Source organism: Oryx dammah, unplaced genomic scaffold (genome assembly GCF_014754425.2).
Source record: "Oryx dammah isolate SB20612 unplaced genomic scaffold, SCBI_Odam_1.1 HiC_scaffold_27, whole genome shotgun sequence".
In the NCBI taxonomy this organism is placed as follows: domain Eukaryota; kingdom Metazoa; phylum Chordata; class Mammalia; order Artiodactyla; family Bovidae; genus Oryx; species Oryx dammah.
This window is the reverse complement of record NW_024070211.1, coordinates 8,443,689-8,464,333: the sequence shown is the minus strand read 5'-3', so window position 1 is coordinate 8,464,333 and position 20,645 is coordinate 8,443,689. Positions and strand designations below refer to the sequence as shown.

Below are 20,645 nucleotides of genomic sequence, written 5' to 3'. Positions count from 1 at the left end.
AGTTCAAAGAAGAAAATAAAAATCACCCAAAATCCCAATGCTGCAAAAAATTTGACATATCTTCTTCCAGTCTTTTTTAAGCCTATGTATCTTTTAGCATAATTGAAATCACACTAAATGTACAATTTTCTAAAAACGTATATGATCTACAGTTCTTCAAAAATACAATTTTTATTGACTAGATAATATTCCTAAACGTATCAGTTCAGTTCAGCAGCTCAGTCATGTCTGACTCTTTGCAACCCCATGGACTGCAGCACACCAGGCTTCTCTGTCCATCACCAACTCCCAGAGCTTGCTCAAACTCATGTCCACTGAGTCAGTGATACCATCCAACCATCTCATCTCTTGTCATCCCCTTCTCCTGCCTTCAATGTTTCCCAGCATCATGGTCTTTTCCAATGAGTTAGTTCTTTGTATCAGGTGGCCAAAGTACTGGAGCTTCAGCTTCAGCATCAGTCCTTCCAATGAATATTCAGGACTGATTTCCTTTAGGATGGACTGGTTGGATCTTCTTGCAGTTCAAGGGACTCTCAAGAGCCTTCTCCAACACCACAATTCACAAGCATCAATTCTTTGGCTCTCAGCTTTCTTTATGGTCCAACTCTCACATCCATACATGACTACTGGAAAAACCATAGCTCTGACTAGACGGACCTTTGTTGGCAAAGTAATGTCTCTGCCTTTTAATATGCTGTCTAGGTTGGTCATAGCTTTTCTTCCAAGGAGCAAGGATCTTTTAATTTCATGGCTGTAGTTACCACCTGCAGTGATTTTAGAGCCCAAGAAAATAAAGTCTGTCACTGTTTCCATTGTTTTCCCATCTATTTGCCATGAAGTGATGGGACCAGATGCCATGATCTTCGTTTTTTGAATGTTGAGTTTTAAGGCAGCTTTTTCATTCTCCTCTTTCAAGCAAAAGGCTCTTCAGTTCCTCTATGCTTTCTGCCATAAGGGTCGTGTCATCTGCATATCTGAGGTTATTGATATTTCTCCCAGCAATCTTGATTCCAACTTATGCTTTACCCAGCCCAGCATTTCGCAAAATGTGACAATATACAGCCCTGACGTACTCCTTTCCCAATTTGGAACCAGTCCGTTGTTCAATGTCTGCTTCTAACTGTTGCTTCTTGACCTGCATACAGATTTCTCAGGAGACAGGTAAGGTGATTTGGTATTCCCATCTCTTTAAGAATTTCCCACAGTTTGCTGTGATCCACAAACAACTGAGACTTGCCTGGGGGTGTCAGGCGTCTCTGGCGGAGGTGTGCCTGCTGCAGGGTCGGGGCACTGAATACAACAGTGCCTGCACAAGTCCTTTCCAAGGAAGCCGCCGTTACCCCTACCATAGTTTGGCCTCAGGCCAAATAACAGGGAGGGGACACAGCCCCGCCCCCAGAAAAATTGGATTAAAGATTTACTGAGCATGGTCCCACCCTTCAGAACAAGACCCAGCTTTGCCACCCCCTCCCCCTGCCCCGCCCAGCCCCACCCCCACCAGTCAGTCTCTCCCATCAGGAAGCTTCTATAAGCCTCTTATCCTTCTCCATCAAAGGGCAGACAGAATGGAAACCACAATCACAGAAAACTAACCAAACTGATCACATGGACCAGAGCCTTGTCTAACTCAATGAAACTATGAGCCATGTCACGTAGGGCTACTCAAGATGAACGGGTCATGGTGGAGTTCTGACCAAATGTGGTCCACTGGAGAAGGGAATGGCAAACCGCTTCAAAATTCTTGCCTTGAGAACCCCATGAACAGTATGAGAAGGCAAAAAGATACGACACTGAAAGATGAACTTCCCAGGTGCCCAATATGCTACTGGAGAAGAGCAGAGAAATAACTCCAGAAAGAATGAAGAGACAGAGCCAAAGCAAAAACAATGTCCAGTTGTGGATGTGACTGGTGATAGAAGGAAAGTCAGATGCTGTAAAGAACAATATTGCATGGGAACCTGGAATGTTAGGTTTATGAATCAAGGTAAGTTGGAAGTAGTGAAAGAGAAGGCAAGAATGAACATTGACATTTTTAGGAATCAGTGAACTAAAATGGACCGGAATGGGTGAATTTAATTCAGATGACCATTATATCTACTACTGTGGGCAAGAACCCCTTAGAAGAAATGGAGTAGCCCTCATAGTCAACAAAAGAGTCTGAAATGCAGTATTTAGGTGCAGTCTCAAAAATGACAGAATGATCTCTGTTCATTTCCAAGGCAAACCATTCAATATCACAGTAATCCAAGCCTATGCCCCAACCACTAATGCTGAGGAAGCTGAAGTTGAATGGTTCTATGAAGACCTAAAAGACCTTCTAGAACTAACACCAAAAAATGATGTCCTTTTCACCACCGGTGACTGGAATGCAGAAGTAGGAAGTCGCGAAATACCTGGAGTAACAGGGAAGTTTGGCCTTGGAGTACAAAATGAAGCAGGGCAAAGACTAACAGAGTTTTGCCAAGAGAATGCACTGGTCATAGCAAACATCCTCTTTCAACAACACAAGAGACGACTCTGCACATGGACATCACCAGATGGCCAAAACCAAAATCAGATTGATTATATTCTTTCCAGGCAAAGATGGAGAAGCTCTATACAGTCAGCAGAAACAAGACCAGGAGCTCACTGTGGCTCAGATCATGAACTCCTTATTGCAAAATTCAGGCTGAATGATTATACAGTGGAAGTGACAAATAGATTCAAGGGATTACATTTGATAGACGGAATGCCTTAAGAATTATGGATGGAGCTTCGTGACATTGTATAGGAGGCAGTGATCAAGACCATCTCCAAGAAAAAGAAATGCAAAAAGGCAAAATGGTTGTCTGAGGAGGCCTTACAAATGGTTGAGAAATGAAGCAAAGCAAAAGGCAAAGGAGAAAAGGAAAGGTATACCCATTTGAATGCAGAGTTTCAAAGAACAGCAAGGAGAGATAAGAAAGCCTTCCTCAGTGACCAATGCAAAGAAATAGAGGAAAACAATAGAATGAGAAAGACTAGAGATCTCTTCAAGAAAATTAGAGATAACAAGGGAACATTTCATGCAAAGATGGGAACAATAAAGGACAGAAACGGTATGGACCTAAATGTATATGTACCATAATTTATTAAATCTCCACTATTATGATTATTTTCAATTTTTTTGCATTTATTAATATATACCACTGTGATGTACATCTTTGTGTATGAATCATCGGTGAGACTTAAAAATATTTACCTTAGGCTGGAATCTAAGGAAAATATTTTTAGAAAATACGTGGTCTTTCCAGAACATTATCCTTCCACCAGCAACATATAAGGCCTATTTCACTGCACCCTTATCCAGGCTGTTATCACCGTTTAAAAATTGTTTGCTAATTTCACAGACTATAAATGATACCCAATTTTAATCTGCCTTTGGTGATAGATAAGGACATATTCTTACATTGTTATCAGTCATTTGTATTTTTTCTGTGATTTATTCATATCCTTTGCCTATCTTCTGTATATTTGAGCTTTTCTTAGCAATATTTATGAGCTATTTACATATTGAGAATATTAATCCCTTATTTATAACATTTGTTTCAATATCTGTATCCGCCCCAGGTGATTAAAAAAATTTTTTTTCCACTTTGTGATTTAAAGCAAAACGCGTTTCTTTGCCTGTGGAATTTTGACTTTCTCTGGCATTTCTTTTTCTGTGCTATCAGGTGAGTGTCTAATTTTCTTCTTTCCCACTGTCTAGCTCTTCCACAGCCCTCACTGATTCACCCTCGCTGTTTTATCCATTTCTGCACACTTTAAGCTTTGTCTCTGGGTCATCTATTCTATCTGCCACTGATTTTTTATGAGTCCCCTATAACTCAAATTACTGTAACTTTACAACTTAAGACATTAATTTTAAATGTCCCTTTAAAGACCAACATCAAATACTGTGTCAAGCTATACACAATCCCCAAACCGGCACTGTCCAAAGAACCGGCAGTTTCCCACTCCACGCGCATGCAGTTCTCCTCCACTCCATGCCTCGACTGGCCATCTGTGAGGCTCAGAGCCATCCAGAATGGCCAATTCCCTGGCAATCGATACAGAGTTAGGGCTAAGAAGAGGTGTATCAGTTCCATAGCACACTAACTTGGCCTGTAACCTGAAAAAGTTAAATGAATCTCTGGTAAACCAAATTCTGGTATAAAACATGTCAGGGATCAATATTTCTGGCTTATCTTAGAATCCAGTTAAATTAAATATAGCTTGAATGAGCTGGACAAGATGAGAGCTTCTTTTGGAGAATCATATGGAGATTTTCAAACGCGATGGGGTTTGGCTTGTATTAGCAGGGGCCATCTCCTCATGGCAGCACAGAGCACAAATCTCACACAGAAGAGGAATTCAAGTGCAATGAAGTCGGCTGTTCCTCCCTTACCTGAACTTTCAGCTCTAATTCTCTGATCTGGTCTTCTTTAACCTTCATGTCCATTGTGAGCTTCTTGCCCTCTGCTTCTAATTCTCTGATCCGATTCCGTAAGGTTTCGGTGCATTCTCCCCTTTTAAAAAAGGAGAGAAAGGAAAAAGAATTCAAACAAGTATAGGTTTAAAGAATTCAAACAAGTATAGGTTTAATCATACTTTTAGGACCGATATTTTTCTTGTACTCACAGAATCAGATTTCAGCTTTTGGCTCAGTCTGCTCATTCTCTCTGTACTTTTATAATTTCAAAAATGACCTAAAATGATGACTAACTGGGGTTTTAGATGAGCCAGATGCCAAGCTAGTACTTTTACCCATACTGCTTTCTTTTCTATTTTCCAGAGAAGAAAACTGAAGCTATTTAGATATAATACTGAAAAAGTGAACATAGTCGCAAGGTTGCCAACTTGTCGGTCACAGAACAGGGTAAGAACTGAGGTTTTTCCACTTTGCCAATCCACCAAGCTTCCCATCAGGCAACATGGCCTGGAACAATGAACACAAGCTGAGCAAGACAAAACCAGATGTCTTCTGTCTCCAGCAGAGGGCAGTGAGCTAGAAACACTTTCACTTTTGAGGGGCTATATGCACTGCAAACATCACCTTTCTTTAGGCATGATATTTTGACAAGCCTGAAGTAACTAGAAAGAGAAGGAAGCAGCATTAGAGTTGCTTCTCAGGGCTATAATAAGGAAAAACTTAAAAAGATGATGATAACAGCAAGTTCAAAGCTGATGAACCGTTTAGGCCTGGTGGAGTAGGTATCCTTTGCCCACAGAAAGGAAGGTCCAGAGAGACTCTTTAAGGTTTGAGATTTATTTAAGAATAAAAACAGCCTCTACATGAATGAGGGCTTCCCTACTGGCTCAGCTGGTAAAGAATCTGCCTGCAATGTGGGAGACCTGGGTTCGATCCCTGGGTTGGGAAGATCCCCTGGAGAAGGGCAAGGCTACCCATTCCAGTATTCTGGCCTGGAGAATTCCATGGACTGTATAGTCCATGGGGTTGCAAAGAGTCAGACACAACTGAGCTACTTTCACTTTACTACATGAATGATGGCAAACAAGAACCATCCAAGGGTAAGAGAGCAAAGGCAATAAGCTTAACTGAAAGCAGAAGAGATTAAGGACAGAGACCGAAACCAACATACTGATTCTCAGGCGTAAGAGACACTAAACAATATGGTTAAGAAAATGTCATGTCCACCTAAGGGATTTTTTTAAAAAACAGTAACTGTTAGATGAATTAAGGAGAGCACAAGCCACACCAGACAACTGTTCAGGAAACTCTCCTGCAATGCAAGTGCTTCAGAAATGCTTACAAATCTTTGAATGATGGACAAACAAAACTCGTCACATCCTAGGCAAGTTATAAAGGGTCTTATGAATTTGTAAAGATGCTGATGGGCCAAGTCAGCTTGGCCAGCTGCAGTCCAGTGGCTGCCGGGGTAAGGCAGGATCATACAGGAGAAAGACTTCTCCATCCCACTGATACTTCCTAAAAGATGAAATGATGGTTTACCAAGTATTCTACAAATGCCAGAACTGAAAAGGCGGCTATTAACATGCCAAATACAAAAGAGCAAAAAGTAGAACTATATCACACAGCCACAAATTTGGGGATAGAGACTTATATGAAATAAATAATAATTTACCCTTATGCTGCATCTGTAAACCCATAACTGACCCTCACTATGCAGAAGAACTTCACCAGTCGAAAAAATGAAGAAAAAGTGAAAAAGTGAAGTAGAAGCTAAAGAGAGACAGAGAGGGAGAAAAAGAGGCTCTTAACTCTTTCCCCATCTTTTTTAAGGTCATTTGACAGTTTGCTGATGTCCAACAAAGACATGAGCAGTCAGGACACAGTGCCTGGGGAAATGAGATTTTATCTTTCTTGCATTTTAAGATAAAAACTCCAGAAACACACAACTTAGTAATGACAGTTCTTCAAGGGAACAAAAGTCCAGATAGGCTCTCTCAAAGTATGTAGTAACTATTAGTCTTACAGAAAGTGACTGGAACCCCTTTTTGAGCAGCATTTTGCCTTCCAGGTGTGGAGGGCACAGAAATTCCCTCATCCTGCTTTATAGAGGAGGTCACGAGGGATGAAGCGGTCATGAGCGCCTGAGCTTGCATAGATGGAGTTTAAACCAGTTAACATAACAGTACTCAACAGCACTCCATCCGTGCATGACTGTGTATTTCTAGACCTGCCCAAGGCATCAAATTCCCATTCTCAGTCCCAGGAAAGCCCAACAGGTGGCATGGACCTACCTTGATGCAGCAGCGAATGCGACAGCCCGGGCAGCAGTAGCTTCTTCTAACTTCTTCCTTTTTTTCTCCTCCATTAACTGCTTTTCTACAAAACTTCGGGCTTCCTGCTCAGCTTTTAGCTTTTTCTCCAACTGGCTGATATTCTGCTTATCTTTCTGCTTCATTTGCACAGCATTATGTAATCTATATGGAAATGATTGTCATACAGTTTTACAATTAGAAGTGTTCACCATAAACCCTGGAAAGACATGGCTTCTCTTTATCATTCTAAGGCCAAACAGGAGATTTGAATAGCAGATCACAGATGTCAACTCCAAGAGGGCCCAGGGAAAATACACTGTCATTATTATTTAACAATTCCTAAAAACAAATAAACAAGCTACTTTACAAAATACAGAATTGGACCTAGCCTCTGCTTTACTGGGCTTTTCTGGTGGCTCAGACGGTAAAGAATTCGCCTGCAATGCAGGAGACCTGGGTTGGGAAGATACCCTGGAGGAGGGAACGGGTACCCACTTCAGTATTCTGGCCTGGAGAATTCCATGGATACAGTCCATGGAGTCTCAAGAGTTGGACATGACTGAGCGACTTTCACTTCACTTCTGCAAGTGATCTATAGAAGGTAATCCAAAAAAACAGGATAAAACAAGTTCTAAGAGAGGAAAAGATAACTGGAGAGCTAATTCTACTGCCTCGTAGAACTTCAGTCTGAGATCAAGGAAGAGCAGATGGAACCAGCCCCACTGAAACGGAGGGGAAGGGTGGGAGAGGCAGGTCTTTCTTTGCGTGAATACAATATGCCACAGCCCACTGCAGCCTTTCCTTCCCAGCTGGGAGGTGTTTTCTCCCAGTATCCCAAAATAGAACTTGTCGTTAGAATCACAGGATGCTTAATTTCAGATAGAAATTTCAGCCACATTCTCTGCCTTGCTACTACTACGTCTAGCTTTATGTATCAATATAGTGAGTTTTTCTCACTATATCAACAATGTTAGAGCCATCACACACATACATAGGTCAGAAACAATGGAAAGGCTATTTGTCCATAATGCTGTAGCTTTTGAGTTACATTCCCTGAAAATGAGGAAGGAGTCCTCTTTCAAGGGAAAGCCCAGACAGCTCAGCACCTACAGTAGCAATCACTACCCCAGACACCCAATGCTTAGAGATTAAAAAAAAAAAAAAAAGATAGACCCACATTGAGTCAAGAAGTAATTCCAGAATGAATTCATGGAAAGCATAAAAGAAAAGCAGGCTTTTGGTCTGCCTCTTCAAATAAAATCAAAGTTCAATGCCAAATTTAGTTCCAGGAATCAAAGTACAGAGAGTCTAATCCTCTGGAAACTTTCACTCAAAGGAGTAAGAGCTTCAAATTGTGGCAGAAATACTTCTGGTCAATTTTACTCAAATTGTCACAAAAGCTCAATGACTTTTAAACTAAGAGCAGAAGTTATTAAATGAGAGAAGACAAATAGTATTATTAAACTGTTTTGTTAACATTAAATGTTTTTATAGATTTTGTAACACATTGAATATCTCATGTTCAATACTTTTAACATTTTATTTTTAAAAACCCCTCTGCTAGACTCTTTTGTCATCATGAACCCTGTTCTCCGATCCCCGAAAACAGAAGCGGTACGAGGCTGCTCGGCTCTCTGCCGAAGGCCCACAAGGTGCACGTACTTGTTCTGCAGCAGCTCATTCTCCTGCCGGAGCTGGCCCATTTCTGAGCGGATCCCTCGCTCGGTGCTTGAGAGCGAGCTGATCTGACTGCGGAGCTCCTGTTCCACTTGCCTGCTGGCCTGCAGGTCGGCCTTTAACTTTTTAATGTCTTGTTCCAGCCTAGGAGAAGGAAAAGAGCAGCATCTTCGTCACTGAGGGGGCATCCCTGGGGCTCTGCGGGAGACCCTGGCTGAAGTCCTTGAGGGCTGGCTGGATGGTGGAGCATCCCGCCACCACTGCAACTCCTGTCCGCAATCAGCCTTTGAACGAATGCTTCTGCCTGGGTCCCCATGCCTTCCCACCAGAGGGTAACTTTTGCTTCTCCTCAAACATTTGTGAATCCGACAGGTGAAGATGGTGACTTGTATCTGAGCTGCTAACAAAGGAAGAGGGGAAAGCAGAGGGAGGGTGGCTGAAGGGGAAGGTCCCCTCCCCACTGGTGAATTGCCCATGCTCCTCAGCACAGGAGATATGCTCACAGCAACCAGCTCAGGACCCACCTGCTTTGAGACATCCTGACAGGTCAGAATCTACTCTCTGAGATTCCCTCCCACCCTGGGCCAAGAAGAAAGTGTCTGAGACAAGCTCCTGAAACTATCATCCTTGCTAAATGATGCTCACACTTGTGGTGACTGTGACAGAAGAGATCATTAGACTCAACAACAATGAAAAAAGGAACAAATTACGTGAGCTACGAATCATAAGAAAACTCCATCTGTGGAAGGAAGCTTATCTCCTCAATTCTTCACTCCTGTTTCATCTATTTTCTTTAAAACAGCCATAGTTTCATTTCAAGTGACATGCACCGCGCAACTATTATGTGCACAGGCAGGACTGAAAAGGGTCAACAAGAAGGATAGTGTCAAGGCCCTTTCTTCATGAGAGGACTTTCTGATTTCACTAGAGGCCAATAACCAGACATCTGAAATTATTAAACCATAACACAGGGAGGCCACAGTTAAACGCATGCTAAAAGGAATGACTAGTATCTCATGAGAACTTATGTGTCAGACGTTGTCCTGGAGATTTTAGCGGCACGGATTCATTTAACCTGTCCAACTATGAGGTAAGCTGAATAACCTTGGCAATTATTAGTCCATTTTTAAAGATGAAGAAACCTAGATTCAGAAAAGTCTTCAGCCTAAGGGCACACAGGCAACCTAGCTCCAGAGTCCATTCTCTTCTCCCGCTGGCCAAACTGTGGCTCTATCAGCCATAGCATGGTGTCGGGAGGAGTGCCACGTGAGTTCCAAGCAGAGAAGATGGGAAGTGAGCTGGGCCTCGAAGGTTGGGCAGGATTTGGAGAAGCAGAAGGGGAGGACGAGGCATTCTAAATAAGGGGAAACACGCTCAAAAGCACCACTAGCCGCAGATATCTGGGGACAGAGCAATCAGTCTGGCCTCTGAGGAAGGGATCTACTCTGGGAATAGAGGGAGAAAGGATAAGAAGGGGTTTGGAGATTGGACTGTGGAGACCGGCACTGAAGGTCAGGCCAAGGATGACTGCCAGGGGAGACTCAGAAGACACCTGTTCCTACAAACTTACAGGTAGGCAGATGTCAGTTTACTCTGACAAGACTCCGGTGCATTTCACTGATCCAACACAGCAACAGAACCAAGATTTTTGGAGGGTAATGGTGATTGCTCCTTAGAAATTGCCAGCTCCACAGCCTAGGGCCTTACAGATATGTTTCATGAAACATTAAATCCCCAGGGCCCATCAATCACTGTGATCAACACTTACTAAATACATGTATCTGTTGCCAGGTATTCCTTAGAAAACCAAAGAGCAGCTTTATTTACTTGTCTCCCTTCAGCCACCTGAAACCAAACCTTAAAATCAAAAAGTCATGTAACATCTATTGTCATCTCCAGGTGCAGGAGCCGGGAGAGCACAAAGTAGAGAGCTTGTGTTCCAGAGGCACTGCCGGGCCTCCTGACACAGCTCAGTCCCCAGGGAAGGGTCACGAACGGACATCACGCCACACTTTCCCTATTGCCAGGGTTATTCCAGTTGAATGTACTCCCCAAACGGCTCTAAACAATCACCAACTGGCATTTATACCATCCCCACACCATCCCTTGTTCACCCAAAATAACCCAAGGGATATTTTCCAAAATAGGTCAATGCCATCAGGTTACCCCCACTAAGAAGTCTGGGTGAAAAACGTGTTAGGTAATTTATCTTTTTGAGAAGTCAGTTTCACTGCCTGAGGAGTACATTTTTAGTCAAAAAAGGATGAGCTTTAAGAAGAGACTAGGGACTTAGCATGGTTTAGAAATGGGATAGAGGATCAGGATTCTAGACTCAGCTATGGTGCCAACTCTGGGACCCTGAGCAAGGCATGTCACCTTTCAGGACTCAGTTTCTCCATCTGAGGCAAAATGATCTCTAAAGTTCCTCTCAACTTGGTCTAGGATTTCTAGGCCTGACACACTTACCACTGGCTGCTGATCTGCTCCTTCAGATTAGCAACCCAAGCTGTATCACATGTAGGGCCCAGGAATCAAGTTCCACACAACCTGCTACTGGGGCAAAGCATGTGCCACAGTTGGGAATGAGAGAAAGATTAAATACACAAACGCTGTGTGTGCGCGCGTGCGTGCACTCTCAGTTCTGTCTTACTCTTCGAGACCCCACAGACTGTAGACCACCAGGCTCATCTATTCATGGAGTTTTCCAGACAAGAACACTGGAGTGGGTTGCCATTTCCTCCTGCACGGGATCTTCCTGACCCAGGGATCAAAACCATGTCTCTTGTGTCTCCTGCACTGGCAGGAATATTCCTTGCCACTGCGCCACCTGGGAAGCTCCTAACGTAAATGTCAGATGTCGATAATTTTGAAGTTATTACTTTTTTGCAGTTTTTAATCTACAAAAGCCAAACTTTCCCACCATGAACTAAGGATAACAATATTTTGAATGAAACTTTCAGAGTTCCTTGAAAAATGAAAAAAAAAAAACAAAAACCAAGGGAGTTAGTGAAGTTATGAAAGCAAAACAAGCAGAAATATCAACAGTGTAACTTCTGGAGATCATAGAACACTAAACAATATCTTCTGTGTGGAGAGCTATGAAAATTTTGTCAAAGACATATAGCAGTACAACACAAGAGATAAAGTGATATGGTTACAAGGGTATGTTTACTTTGTGAAAATTCATAAGCTGTACAATTAAGATTTGTGCATTTTTGTGGATGTGTTATACTTCAATAAAAGACTTATTTTCAAAAATTAAATAACTTAAGTTCACAAGGTATAGAATTAAAATGCTTCAGGATTTTCACAACTGCTCACATTAGTTCTGTAAAACTATGAATGACTGTTTTCCAAATCTGTTATTTAACACCAGCATTCCCCAGTTTAAGAAACACTGGTCTACAGGAAACTATAACAACATGTAAGATAACTTAATGTGCTAAATGGTAAATTCTCAGTAATTTTTTAAATTTATGAGGGGAAATTTTTCATTGTCTCTCTGCAGAAAGCATTAATTAAATGTTGAATATTCACTATATTCACTATATTTTAAATCTTTACTGAGGTAGGTGGTAAAATGATTTATAATCCCTTACTGGATTTATGTTTTTATTGGAAAAGTGATACCCAGTCAAAATAAAAAACTGCATACAAGAGCAAAGAATAAAAATGTAAATAACTCATAATTCTTTCATCCAGACAGAACTACTATTTGCATCTGGTTTACTTCATTTTTGTATGTCTCTCTTTTCTTTCTCTTTCTTAACACACATAGATATTAATATTGCTGAAAGAGTACCACATGTATAGTTTATTTATCTTAAGCACCTTTCCACACTATTAGAAACTTTTCACAAACAACTGCTGCATAATATTACATTGCACAGATGTACTGTACAATCCTACTTTTAAAAATATACCTCAATCCCTGCATATACTCAATAAAAAATGTAAACATGAGTTTTTAAAGAATTATGTGCATTAGTAAATTGAACTGAACTGAGCCAGTCAAATTCCAGGGGCGTTTATTAGAAAGATAACTACCTGTTGTAATGGTGTATTTAACCCTTTTGTGTTGAAGATCAGTACTTACTAGGTAAAATGCAGATATATAATTTACTGGTGAGAAGCACCAAGAAGTACTAATTAAATGCTGTTAAGAGGTTAATGCATAATCTTTGAATGTATTCATGGGACTGTATTAAAATGTCAATAGCTGCAACCTAAATTTGAAGCAAGTGGTCAGGAAGAAAATGAGACAGAAGTAATAGTTGATAAACCTTAAAACTAATTTCAGTAAATAGGAGTCAAAAGAAAGGAGGATGCATGCTCTGCAGCCCCTGAGCCACAACTGCGGAGGCCCACACTCTAGAGCCTGAGCTCAGCAGAGGCAGCTTCCCCCACCTCCGGTGAGGGTGCCTAATGAGAGAGAGCAACCCCCACTTGCCACAGCTAGAGAAAGCCCGCGCACAGCAGTGAAGACCCAGTGCAGCCACAGATAGAGAAATGTTTAAAAAAAAGAAACGAGGAAAAAACATTCATCTCCAAGCTTAAACCCATTTATCAGAGCTAATTCCTATTCTCCTCCCTACACAGCACAAGATTAAGGGATAAAAGAGAACTTTCCTCCAGCAGAGCTACAAACTCATCCAAAAAAGAGAAATAAAGGATCACACAGATCTTAATCACACTTTGGAAAGGCTTAGGCAGCGAATAAATGCACTCCCTCCTTGCCCAACTCCTGTGGCACTAGTCACCCTTTCAAAGGCTGCCCAAGAGAGCTGCCACTTGGGATAGAGACAGGGAACACGGCAAAGCTGGAGTCTATGTGTCCAATAAATACACCCACTTGTGCCCCGTCGGACAAGCCGGGGTCTAATCAACTCAAAACATTACTTATTAGGTCCAGGCACCTTCCCGAGCCAGTTTATTCATAAATTTAAACTGAACTTCTAAACCTGTGAAGCTACCTCTGAACTTCAGCACACCACCTAACTCACAGCCCTTGACTTAAGGGCAAAACTGACACTCCAAACCTCAACTCCAGCTCCTCTTCTCTCTTAGCCCACTCAACTGAGGTAAATTATAATGTAAATGGTTAACAATTATTTAATTTTAAGGGGAGATTTTACAGTTTAATAAGGGGTAATTTCCTAGCCTACCAAAAAGTATGAAGCTCAAACCTCAGTCTTTCAAGGCAAGCTAGGTAGAAAAAAATACCTGTGAGTATCTTGAAGCACACTTGCTGGTAAAACAAAGTACAGTATTCAGGTGTCAGCTTTCAGTTGAAAGAAGTATTGTTTTTAAGCATATGAAAAGGTAGGGAGATATCTGACTTCCCTGGTGGCTCAGATGGTAAAGCGTCTCCCTACAATGTGGGAGACCTGGGTTCAATCCCTGGGTCAGGAAGATCTCCTGGAGAAGGGAATGGCAACCCATTCCAGTATTCTTTGGAGAAGGCAATGGCAACCCACTCCAGTACTCTTGCCTGGAAAATCCCATGGACGGGGGAGCCTGGTAGGCTGCAGTCCATGGGGTCATGGAGGGTCGGACACGACTGAGATATTTATATCTAAATGTTTGTAATCCTCATCTTCTGTGAATCACTTGAATTACAGCCACAGTACTGACTTCACTGAAATTATAAAAGTCTCCAATGTGTACAGCCAGCACCTTCACAATTTAATAAAGCCTGAGGTGTTATGAGGCCTGATTGAGAATACACAAGAACTTTAACACTCTGGGGCAGCAAATTTCTCCAGAAGTGTGCGTATGTGCTAACTCACTTCACTTGTGTCCGACTCTTTGCAACCCTGTAAACTGTAGCCCACCAGGCTCCTCTGTCCATGGGATTCTCCAGGCAAGAGTACTAGAGTGGGAAGTCATGCCCTCCTCCAGGGGATCTTCCTGACTCAGAGATCGAACCTGAGTCTCCTGGGAAGCAAGTCCTGCACAAAAGTGGGAGACCTTCTATTAGCCAGGACTTCACCTGGGGAGGACTAGGTTCCCCACATACTCTGAGTCACACTCCACATCCATTCTAGAAAACAACCTAAGTGTACATTTCTGTATGTATGCCAGAACAACCCCATGAGGCCATCAGGAAGACAAGGAGCCTTGGCTATGATGGTTATCTCTGAATTCTAAGAAGCTCTGACAGAGATGCTGTAGGCCCTGCAAGAAAACACAGAATTTACAATGCCGCTCACTCTGTAAGAAAAGGGGCTTCAAAGCTCATCTCCAAATTATGCAGCCAAGTGACTGAAAGATGTTTTTTACACACACCCATCATAGCAGCCAAAACGATTCATTCATTTCCAGACATCTCTTGTCTTTAATTATACCATTCCTCCTGGAGGAAAGGCCTCTAATTTTCAAACCTCACTCATTTAAGGCCCAGTTAAAAAATAAAAACAAAAATGGCAATAGAAACATATACATCAACAATTACTTTAAATATAAATGGATTAAATGCTCCAACCAGAAGACACAGACTGGCTGAATGGATTCAAAAACAAGGCCCATATATATGCTGTCTACAAGAAACCCACTGCAGACCTCAAGACACATATAAACTGAAAGTGAGACGATGGAAAAATATATTCCATGCAAATGGGAAGCAAAAGAAAGCTGGAGCAACAATCCTCATATCAGACAAAACAGACCTTAAAATAAAGAATACTACAAGAGACAAGGAAGGACACTACATAATGATCAAGGGATCAATCCAAGAGGAAGACATAACAATTGTAAATATCTATGCACCCAAAACAGGAACACCTCAATACATAAGACAAACACTAACAGACATAAAAGGAGAAATTGACAGTAACACAGTAAGAGTAGGAGGTTTTAACATCCTACTCACACCAATAGACAGATCATCAAAATAGAAAATTAATAAGGAAACACAAGTCTTAAATGATACATTAGATGAGATGGATCTCATTGATATCTTCAGGACATTCCATCCAATGCAGAGGAATACACCACCTTCTCAAGTGCTCATTCTCTAGCATAGACCACATCTTGGGTCACAAATCAAATCTCTCTAAGTATAAGAAAACCAAAATTGTATCAAGCGTCTTCTCCAAACACAACGCTATGAGATTAGATATCAATTATAAGAAAAAAACTGTAAGAAACACAAACACATGGAGATTAAACAACACATTTCTATATATCTAACAGGTTACTTACTATGTAAGTAATAACCAGTAATATTTATTATTAATATAAATGTTGATATTTACACTATTGGTTATATTATTAATAATATATTAATATTAATTAATATAATTAATTATAATATTAACAACATCAATATTATAATTGATTGGTATAATTAATATTACTACTAGTAATAACTACTAGTAAATAACTAACTACAGGTTACTGAAAAACATCAAAAGGGAAATCAAGAAATTTCTAGAAACAAATGACAATGAAAACATGACAACTCAAAACCTATGGGATGCAGCAAAAGCAGTCCTAAGAAGGAAGTTTATAGCAATACTGTCCTACCTTAAGAAACAAGAAAAATATCAAATGGACAACCTAACTTTACACCTAAAACAACTGGAAAAGGAAGAACAAACCCCCCCGCCAAATTAGCAGAAGAAAAGAATCATAAAGTTCTGAGCAGAAATAAATGAAAAAAACAACAGTAAAGATTAATGAAACTAAAAGCTGGTTTTTTGAGGATAAACAAAATCAACAAACCTTTAGCCAGACTCATCAAGAAAAGAAGAGAAGAATCAAATCAACAAAATGAGAAATGAAAAAGGGGAGGTTACAATAGACAGTGCAGAAATACAAAGGATTATAACAGACTATTATTAACAAATACACAGCAATAAAATGGGTAACCTGGAAGAAATGGACATATTCTTAGAAAAATTCAATCTTCCATGATTGAACCAGGAACAAATAGAAATTATGAATAACCCAATTACAAGCACTGAAATTGAAGCTATGATCAAAAATTTCCCAAAAAACAAAAGCCCAGGACCAGACGGCTTCACAAGAGAATTCTATCAAACATTTAGGAAGAGCTAATGCCTATCCTTCTAAAACTCTTTCAGACCAATATTACTGATGAACATAGATGCAAAAATCCTCAAAAAAAATTTTAGCAAACAGAATTCGCCAACACATTAAAAAGCTCATACACCACGATCAAGTTGGGTTTATTCCAGGGATGCGAGGATTCTTCAATACATGCATATCAATCAATGTGATATACCATATTAACAAATTGAAAAATAAAAACCATATGATAATCTCAATAGATGAAGAAAAAGTCTGTGAAAAAATTCAGCACCCAGTTATGATTAAAACTCTTCAAAACATGGGCACAGAAGGAACCTACCTCAACATAGTAAAGGCCGTATATGATAAGCCTACAGCAAACATTCTCAATGGCTAAAAACTGAAAGCATTCCCCCTAAGATCAGGAACAAGACAAGGGTGTCCACTTTCACCACTATTATTCAACATAGTTCTGGAAGTCCTAGCTACAGCAATCAGAGAAGAAAAAGAAATAAAAGGAATCCAGATTGGAAGAGAAGAAGTAAAGCTCTCATTGTTTGCAGATGACATGATACTGCAAATAGAAAACCTTAAAGATAGTATCAGAAAATTACTAGAGCTAAGCAGTGAATTTAGCCAAGTTGCATGATACAAAATCAATAAACAGAAATCATTTGCATTTCTATATACTAACAATAAAAAATCAGAAAGAGAAATTAAGGGATCAATCCCATTCACCATTGCAACAAAAAGAATTAAATATCTAGGAATAAACTTACCCAAGGAGACAAATGACACCACCCTTATGGCAGAAAGTGAAGAACTAAAGAGCCTCTTGATGAAAGTGAATGGTGCTGCTGCTGCTAAGTTGTTTCAGTCGTGGCTGACTCTGTGCGACCCCACAGACAGCAGCCCACCAGGCTCCCCCGTCCCTAGGATTTTTCCAGGCAAGAACACTGGAGTGGGTTGCCATTTCCTTCTCCAATGCATGAAAGTGAAAAGCGAAAGTGAAGTCGCTCAGCTGTGTCTGACTCAGCGACCCCATGGACTGCAGCCTACCAGGCTCCTCCATCCATGGGATTCTCCAGGCAAGTGTACTAGAGTGGGGTGCCATTTCCTTCTCCAAGAAAGTGAATGAGGAGAGTGAAAAAGTTGGCTTAAAGCTCAGCATTCAGAAAACTAAGGTCATGGCATCCAGTCCCATCACATCATGGGAAATAGATGGGGAAACAGTGTAAACAGTGTCAGACTTTAATTTTGGGGGCTCCAAAATCACTGCAGATGGTGACTGCAGCCATGAAATTAAAAGATGCTTACTCCTTGGAAGGCAAGTTACGACCAACCTAGATAGCATATTAAAAAGTAGAGACAAAAAATAAATAAATAAATAAAAAGTAGAGACATTACTATGCCAACAAAGGTCCATCTAGTCAAGGCTATGGTTTATCCAGTAGTCATGTATGGATGTGAGAGTTGGACTATAAAGAAAGCTGAGCACCAAAGAATTGATGTTTTTGAACTGTGGTGTTGGAGAAGACTCTTGAGAGTCCCTTGGACTGTAAGGAGATCCAAGTCCATCCTAAAGGAGATCAGTCCTGAGTGTTCATTTGAAGGACTGATGTTGGCCACCTGATGTGAAGAGCTGACTCATTTGAAAAGACCCTGATGCTGGGAAAGATTGAAGGCGGGAAGAGAAGGGGACAACAGAGGATGAGGTGGTTGGATGGTATCACCAACTTAATGCACATGAGTTTGGGTAAACTCCGGGAGTTGCTGATGGACAGGGAGGCCTGGAGTGCTGCAGTCCATGGGGTTGCAAAGAGTCAGACATGACTGAGAAACTGAACTGAACTGAACTGAAGGAGACAAAAGAACTGTACACATAAAATTATAAGACACTAATGAAAGAAATCAAAGATGACATAAACAGATGGAGAGAGATTCCATGTTCTGAGTAGGAAGAATCAATATTGTGAAAATACAAAATGCAATCTATAGCGTCAATGTGATCCATAGAAACTACCAATGGCATTTTTCACAGAACTAGAACAAAAAATTTCACAGTTCATATGGAAACACAAAAGACCCCAAATAGTCAAAGCAGTCTTGAGAAAGTATGGAGCTGGAGGAATCAACCTTCCTGACTTCAGATTACACTACAAAGCTGCAGTTATCAAGACAGTATGGTACTGGCATGAAACAGAAACACAGATCAATGAACAAGATAGAAAGCCCAGAAATAAACCCATGCACCTATGGGTACCTTATTTTTGACAAAGGAGGCAAGAATATACAATGGGTCAAAGACAGCCTCTTCAATAAATGGTGCTGGGAAAACTGGACAGCTAAATGTAAAAGAATGAAATTAGAACACTTCCTAACACCATACACAAAGATAAACTAAAAATGGATTAAGGACCTAAATATAAGACCATAAACTATAAAACCCTTAGAGGAAAACAGGCAGAACACTCGATGACATAAATCAAAACAAGATCCTCTATGACCCACCTCCAGGACTAATGGAAATAAAACCAAAAGTAAGCGTGGTGAAAAGACAGCCCTCAGACTGGGAGAAAATAATAGCAAATAAAACAACTGACAAAGGATCAATTTTCAAAATATACAAGCAGTTCATACAACTGAATACCAGAAAAACAAACACCCCAATCAAAAAGTGGGAAAACGACCTAAACAGACATTTCTCCAAAGAAGACCTACAGACGGCTAACAAACCCATGAAAAGATGCTCAATGTTACTCATTATTAGAGAAATGCAAATCAAAACTACAATGATATATCACCTCATGCTGGTCAGAATGGCCATCATCAAAAAGTCTACAAACAATAAATGCTGGAGAAGGGTGTGGAGAAAAGGGAACGCTTTTGCACTGTTTGTGGAAATGTAAATTGATACAGCCACTATGGAATACGGTATGGAGATTCCTTAAAAAACTAGGAATAAAACCACCATATGACCCAACAATCCAACTTCTAGGCATATACCCTGAGGAAACCAAAATTGAAAGAAACACACGTATCATTGCAGCACTATTTACAATAGCTAGAATGTGGAAGCAACTTAGATGTCCATCGACAGATCAATGGATAAAGAAGTTGTGGTACATATACACAATGGAATATTACTCAGCCATAAAAAGGAACACATTTGAGTCAGTTGTAATGAGGTGGATGAACCTAGAACCTCTTATACAGAGTAAAGTGAGTCAAAAAGAGAAAGAGAAATATCGTATTCTAACATATACATGGAATCTAGAATGGTTCTGAAGAATTTATTTACAGGGCAGCAATGGAGAAACAGACAGAGAACAGACATGGGGAGAGGGGAAGTGAGAGTGAGATATATGGAAAGAGTAACATGGAAATTTACATTACCATATGTAAAATAGCCAACAGGAACTCACTGTATGGCTCAGGAAACTTAAACAGGGGCTCTGTATCAACCTACAGGGGTGGGATAGGGAGAGAGATGGTGGGGAGGTTCAAAAGGGAGGGGATATATGTATACCTATGGCTGACTCATGTTGAGGTTTGACAGAAAACAACATAATTCTGAAAAGCAGTTATCCTTCAATAAAAAATTAAATAAATTTTTAAAAATTAAAAAAAAAAAAAAAAAAACACACAAAACTCTCCAGGATGAGGTGCTGACTTCTAAGGGCCCAATGTTCTCTATCCTTCTGAAGTCTGAAAACCCTTACTGTTGCTGTTTCTCACTTGGCACCAAACCACTGCCTTGGGCTCTGTTTAAACTTGTTTGGGTTTTAATCTTTTCCTGTGCATGTTATCTTATTTCTAAAAAGCATGTAAGTTCTCTGAAGCCAGGGACTGACAGCACTCTACAGCTAGAAGCTGGAAGTGTATTCTCAAGTTTCTTTCAGTCTTTCCAAGACCACGCCTCTAACCCTCACTCTGTGTGCGTCTCCCCAGTGCTTAGAGCAGAACAGGGTCAATGTCGTGATACACGAGGCTCTGGAAACAACCTATCTGGAGCAGGCTGCCAGATTTTTAGTTTAAACAGTGGCTGATGGAGACAGGGGTAAAGGGGCGTTTGCTTATCAGGAAGGCAGGTGCACATGAAAAGAATGAGTGAAGAGCAACTGCTTCATCTTGGGAAGTACCTAATTCCATTAGGAGATCCCCAGCATACATTAATCATACAAGACAAG

The 20,645-nt window shown here is 40.6% G+C and overlaps 1 protein-coding gene across 2 annotated transcripts in view; it reads right to left on the bottom strand.

Moving 5' to 3' along the window:
* MACO1 (macoilin 1) overlaps positions 1-20,645 on the bottom strand; it is a 68,027-nt gene that overhangs the window by 7,616 nt on the left and 39,766 nt on the right. For both annotated transcript variants that reach the window (XM_040229599.1, XM_040229601.1), the window contains exons 7-9: positions 8,407-8,565; positions 6,724-6,906; positions 4,406-4,526 (exon numbers count right to left, since the gene is read on the bottom strand). In XM_040229599.1, the coding sequence (XP_040085533.1) occupies positions 4,406-4,526; positions 6,724-6,906; positions 8,407-8,565 (463 nt within the window). The remainder of the gene's footprint in view (positions 1-4,405; positions 4,527-6,723; positions 6,907-8,406; positions 8,566-20,645) is intronic.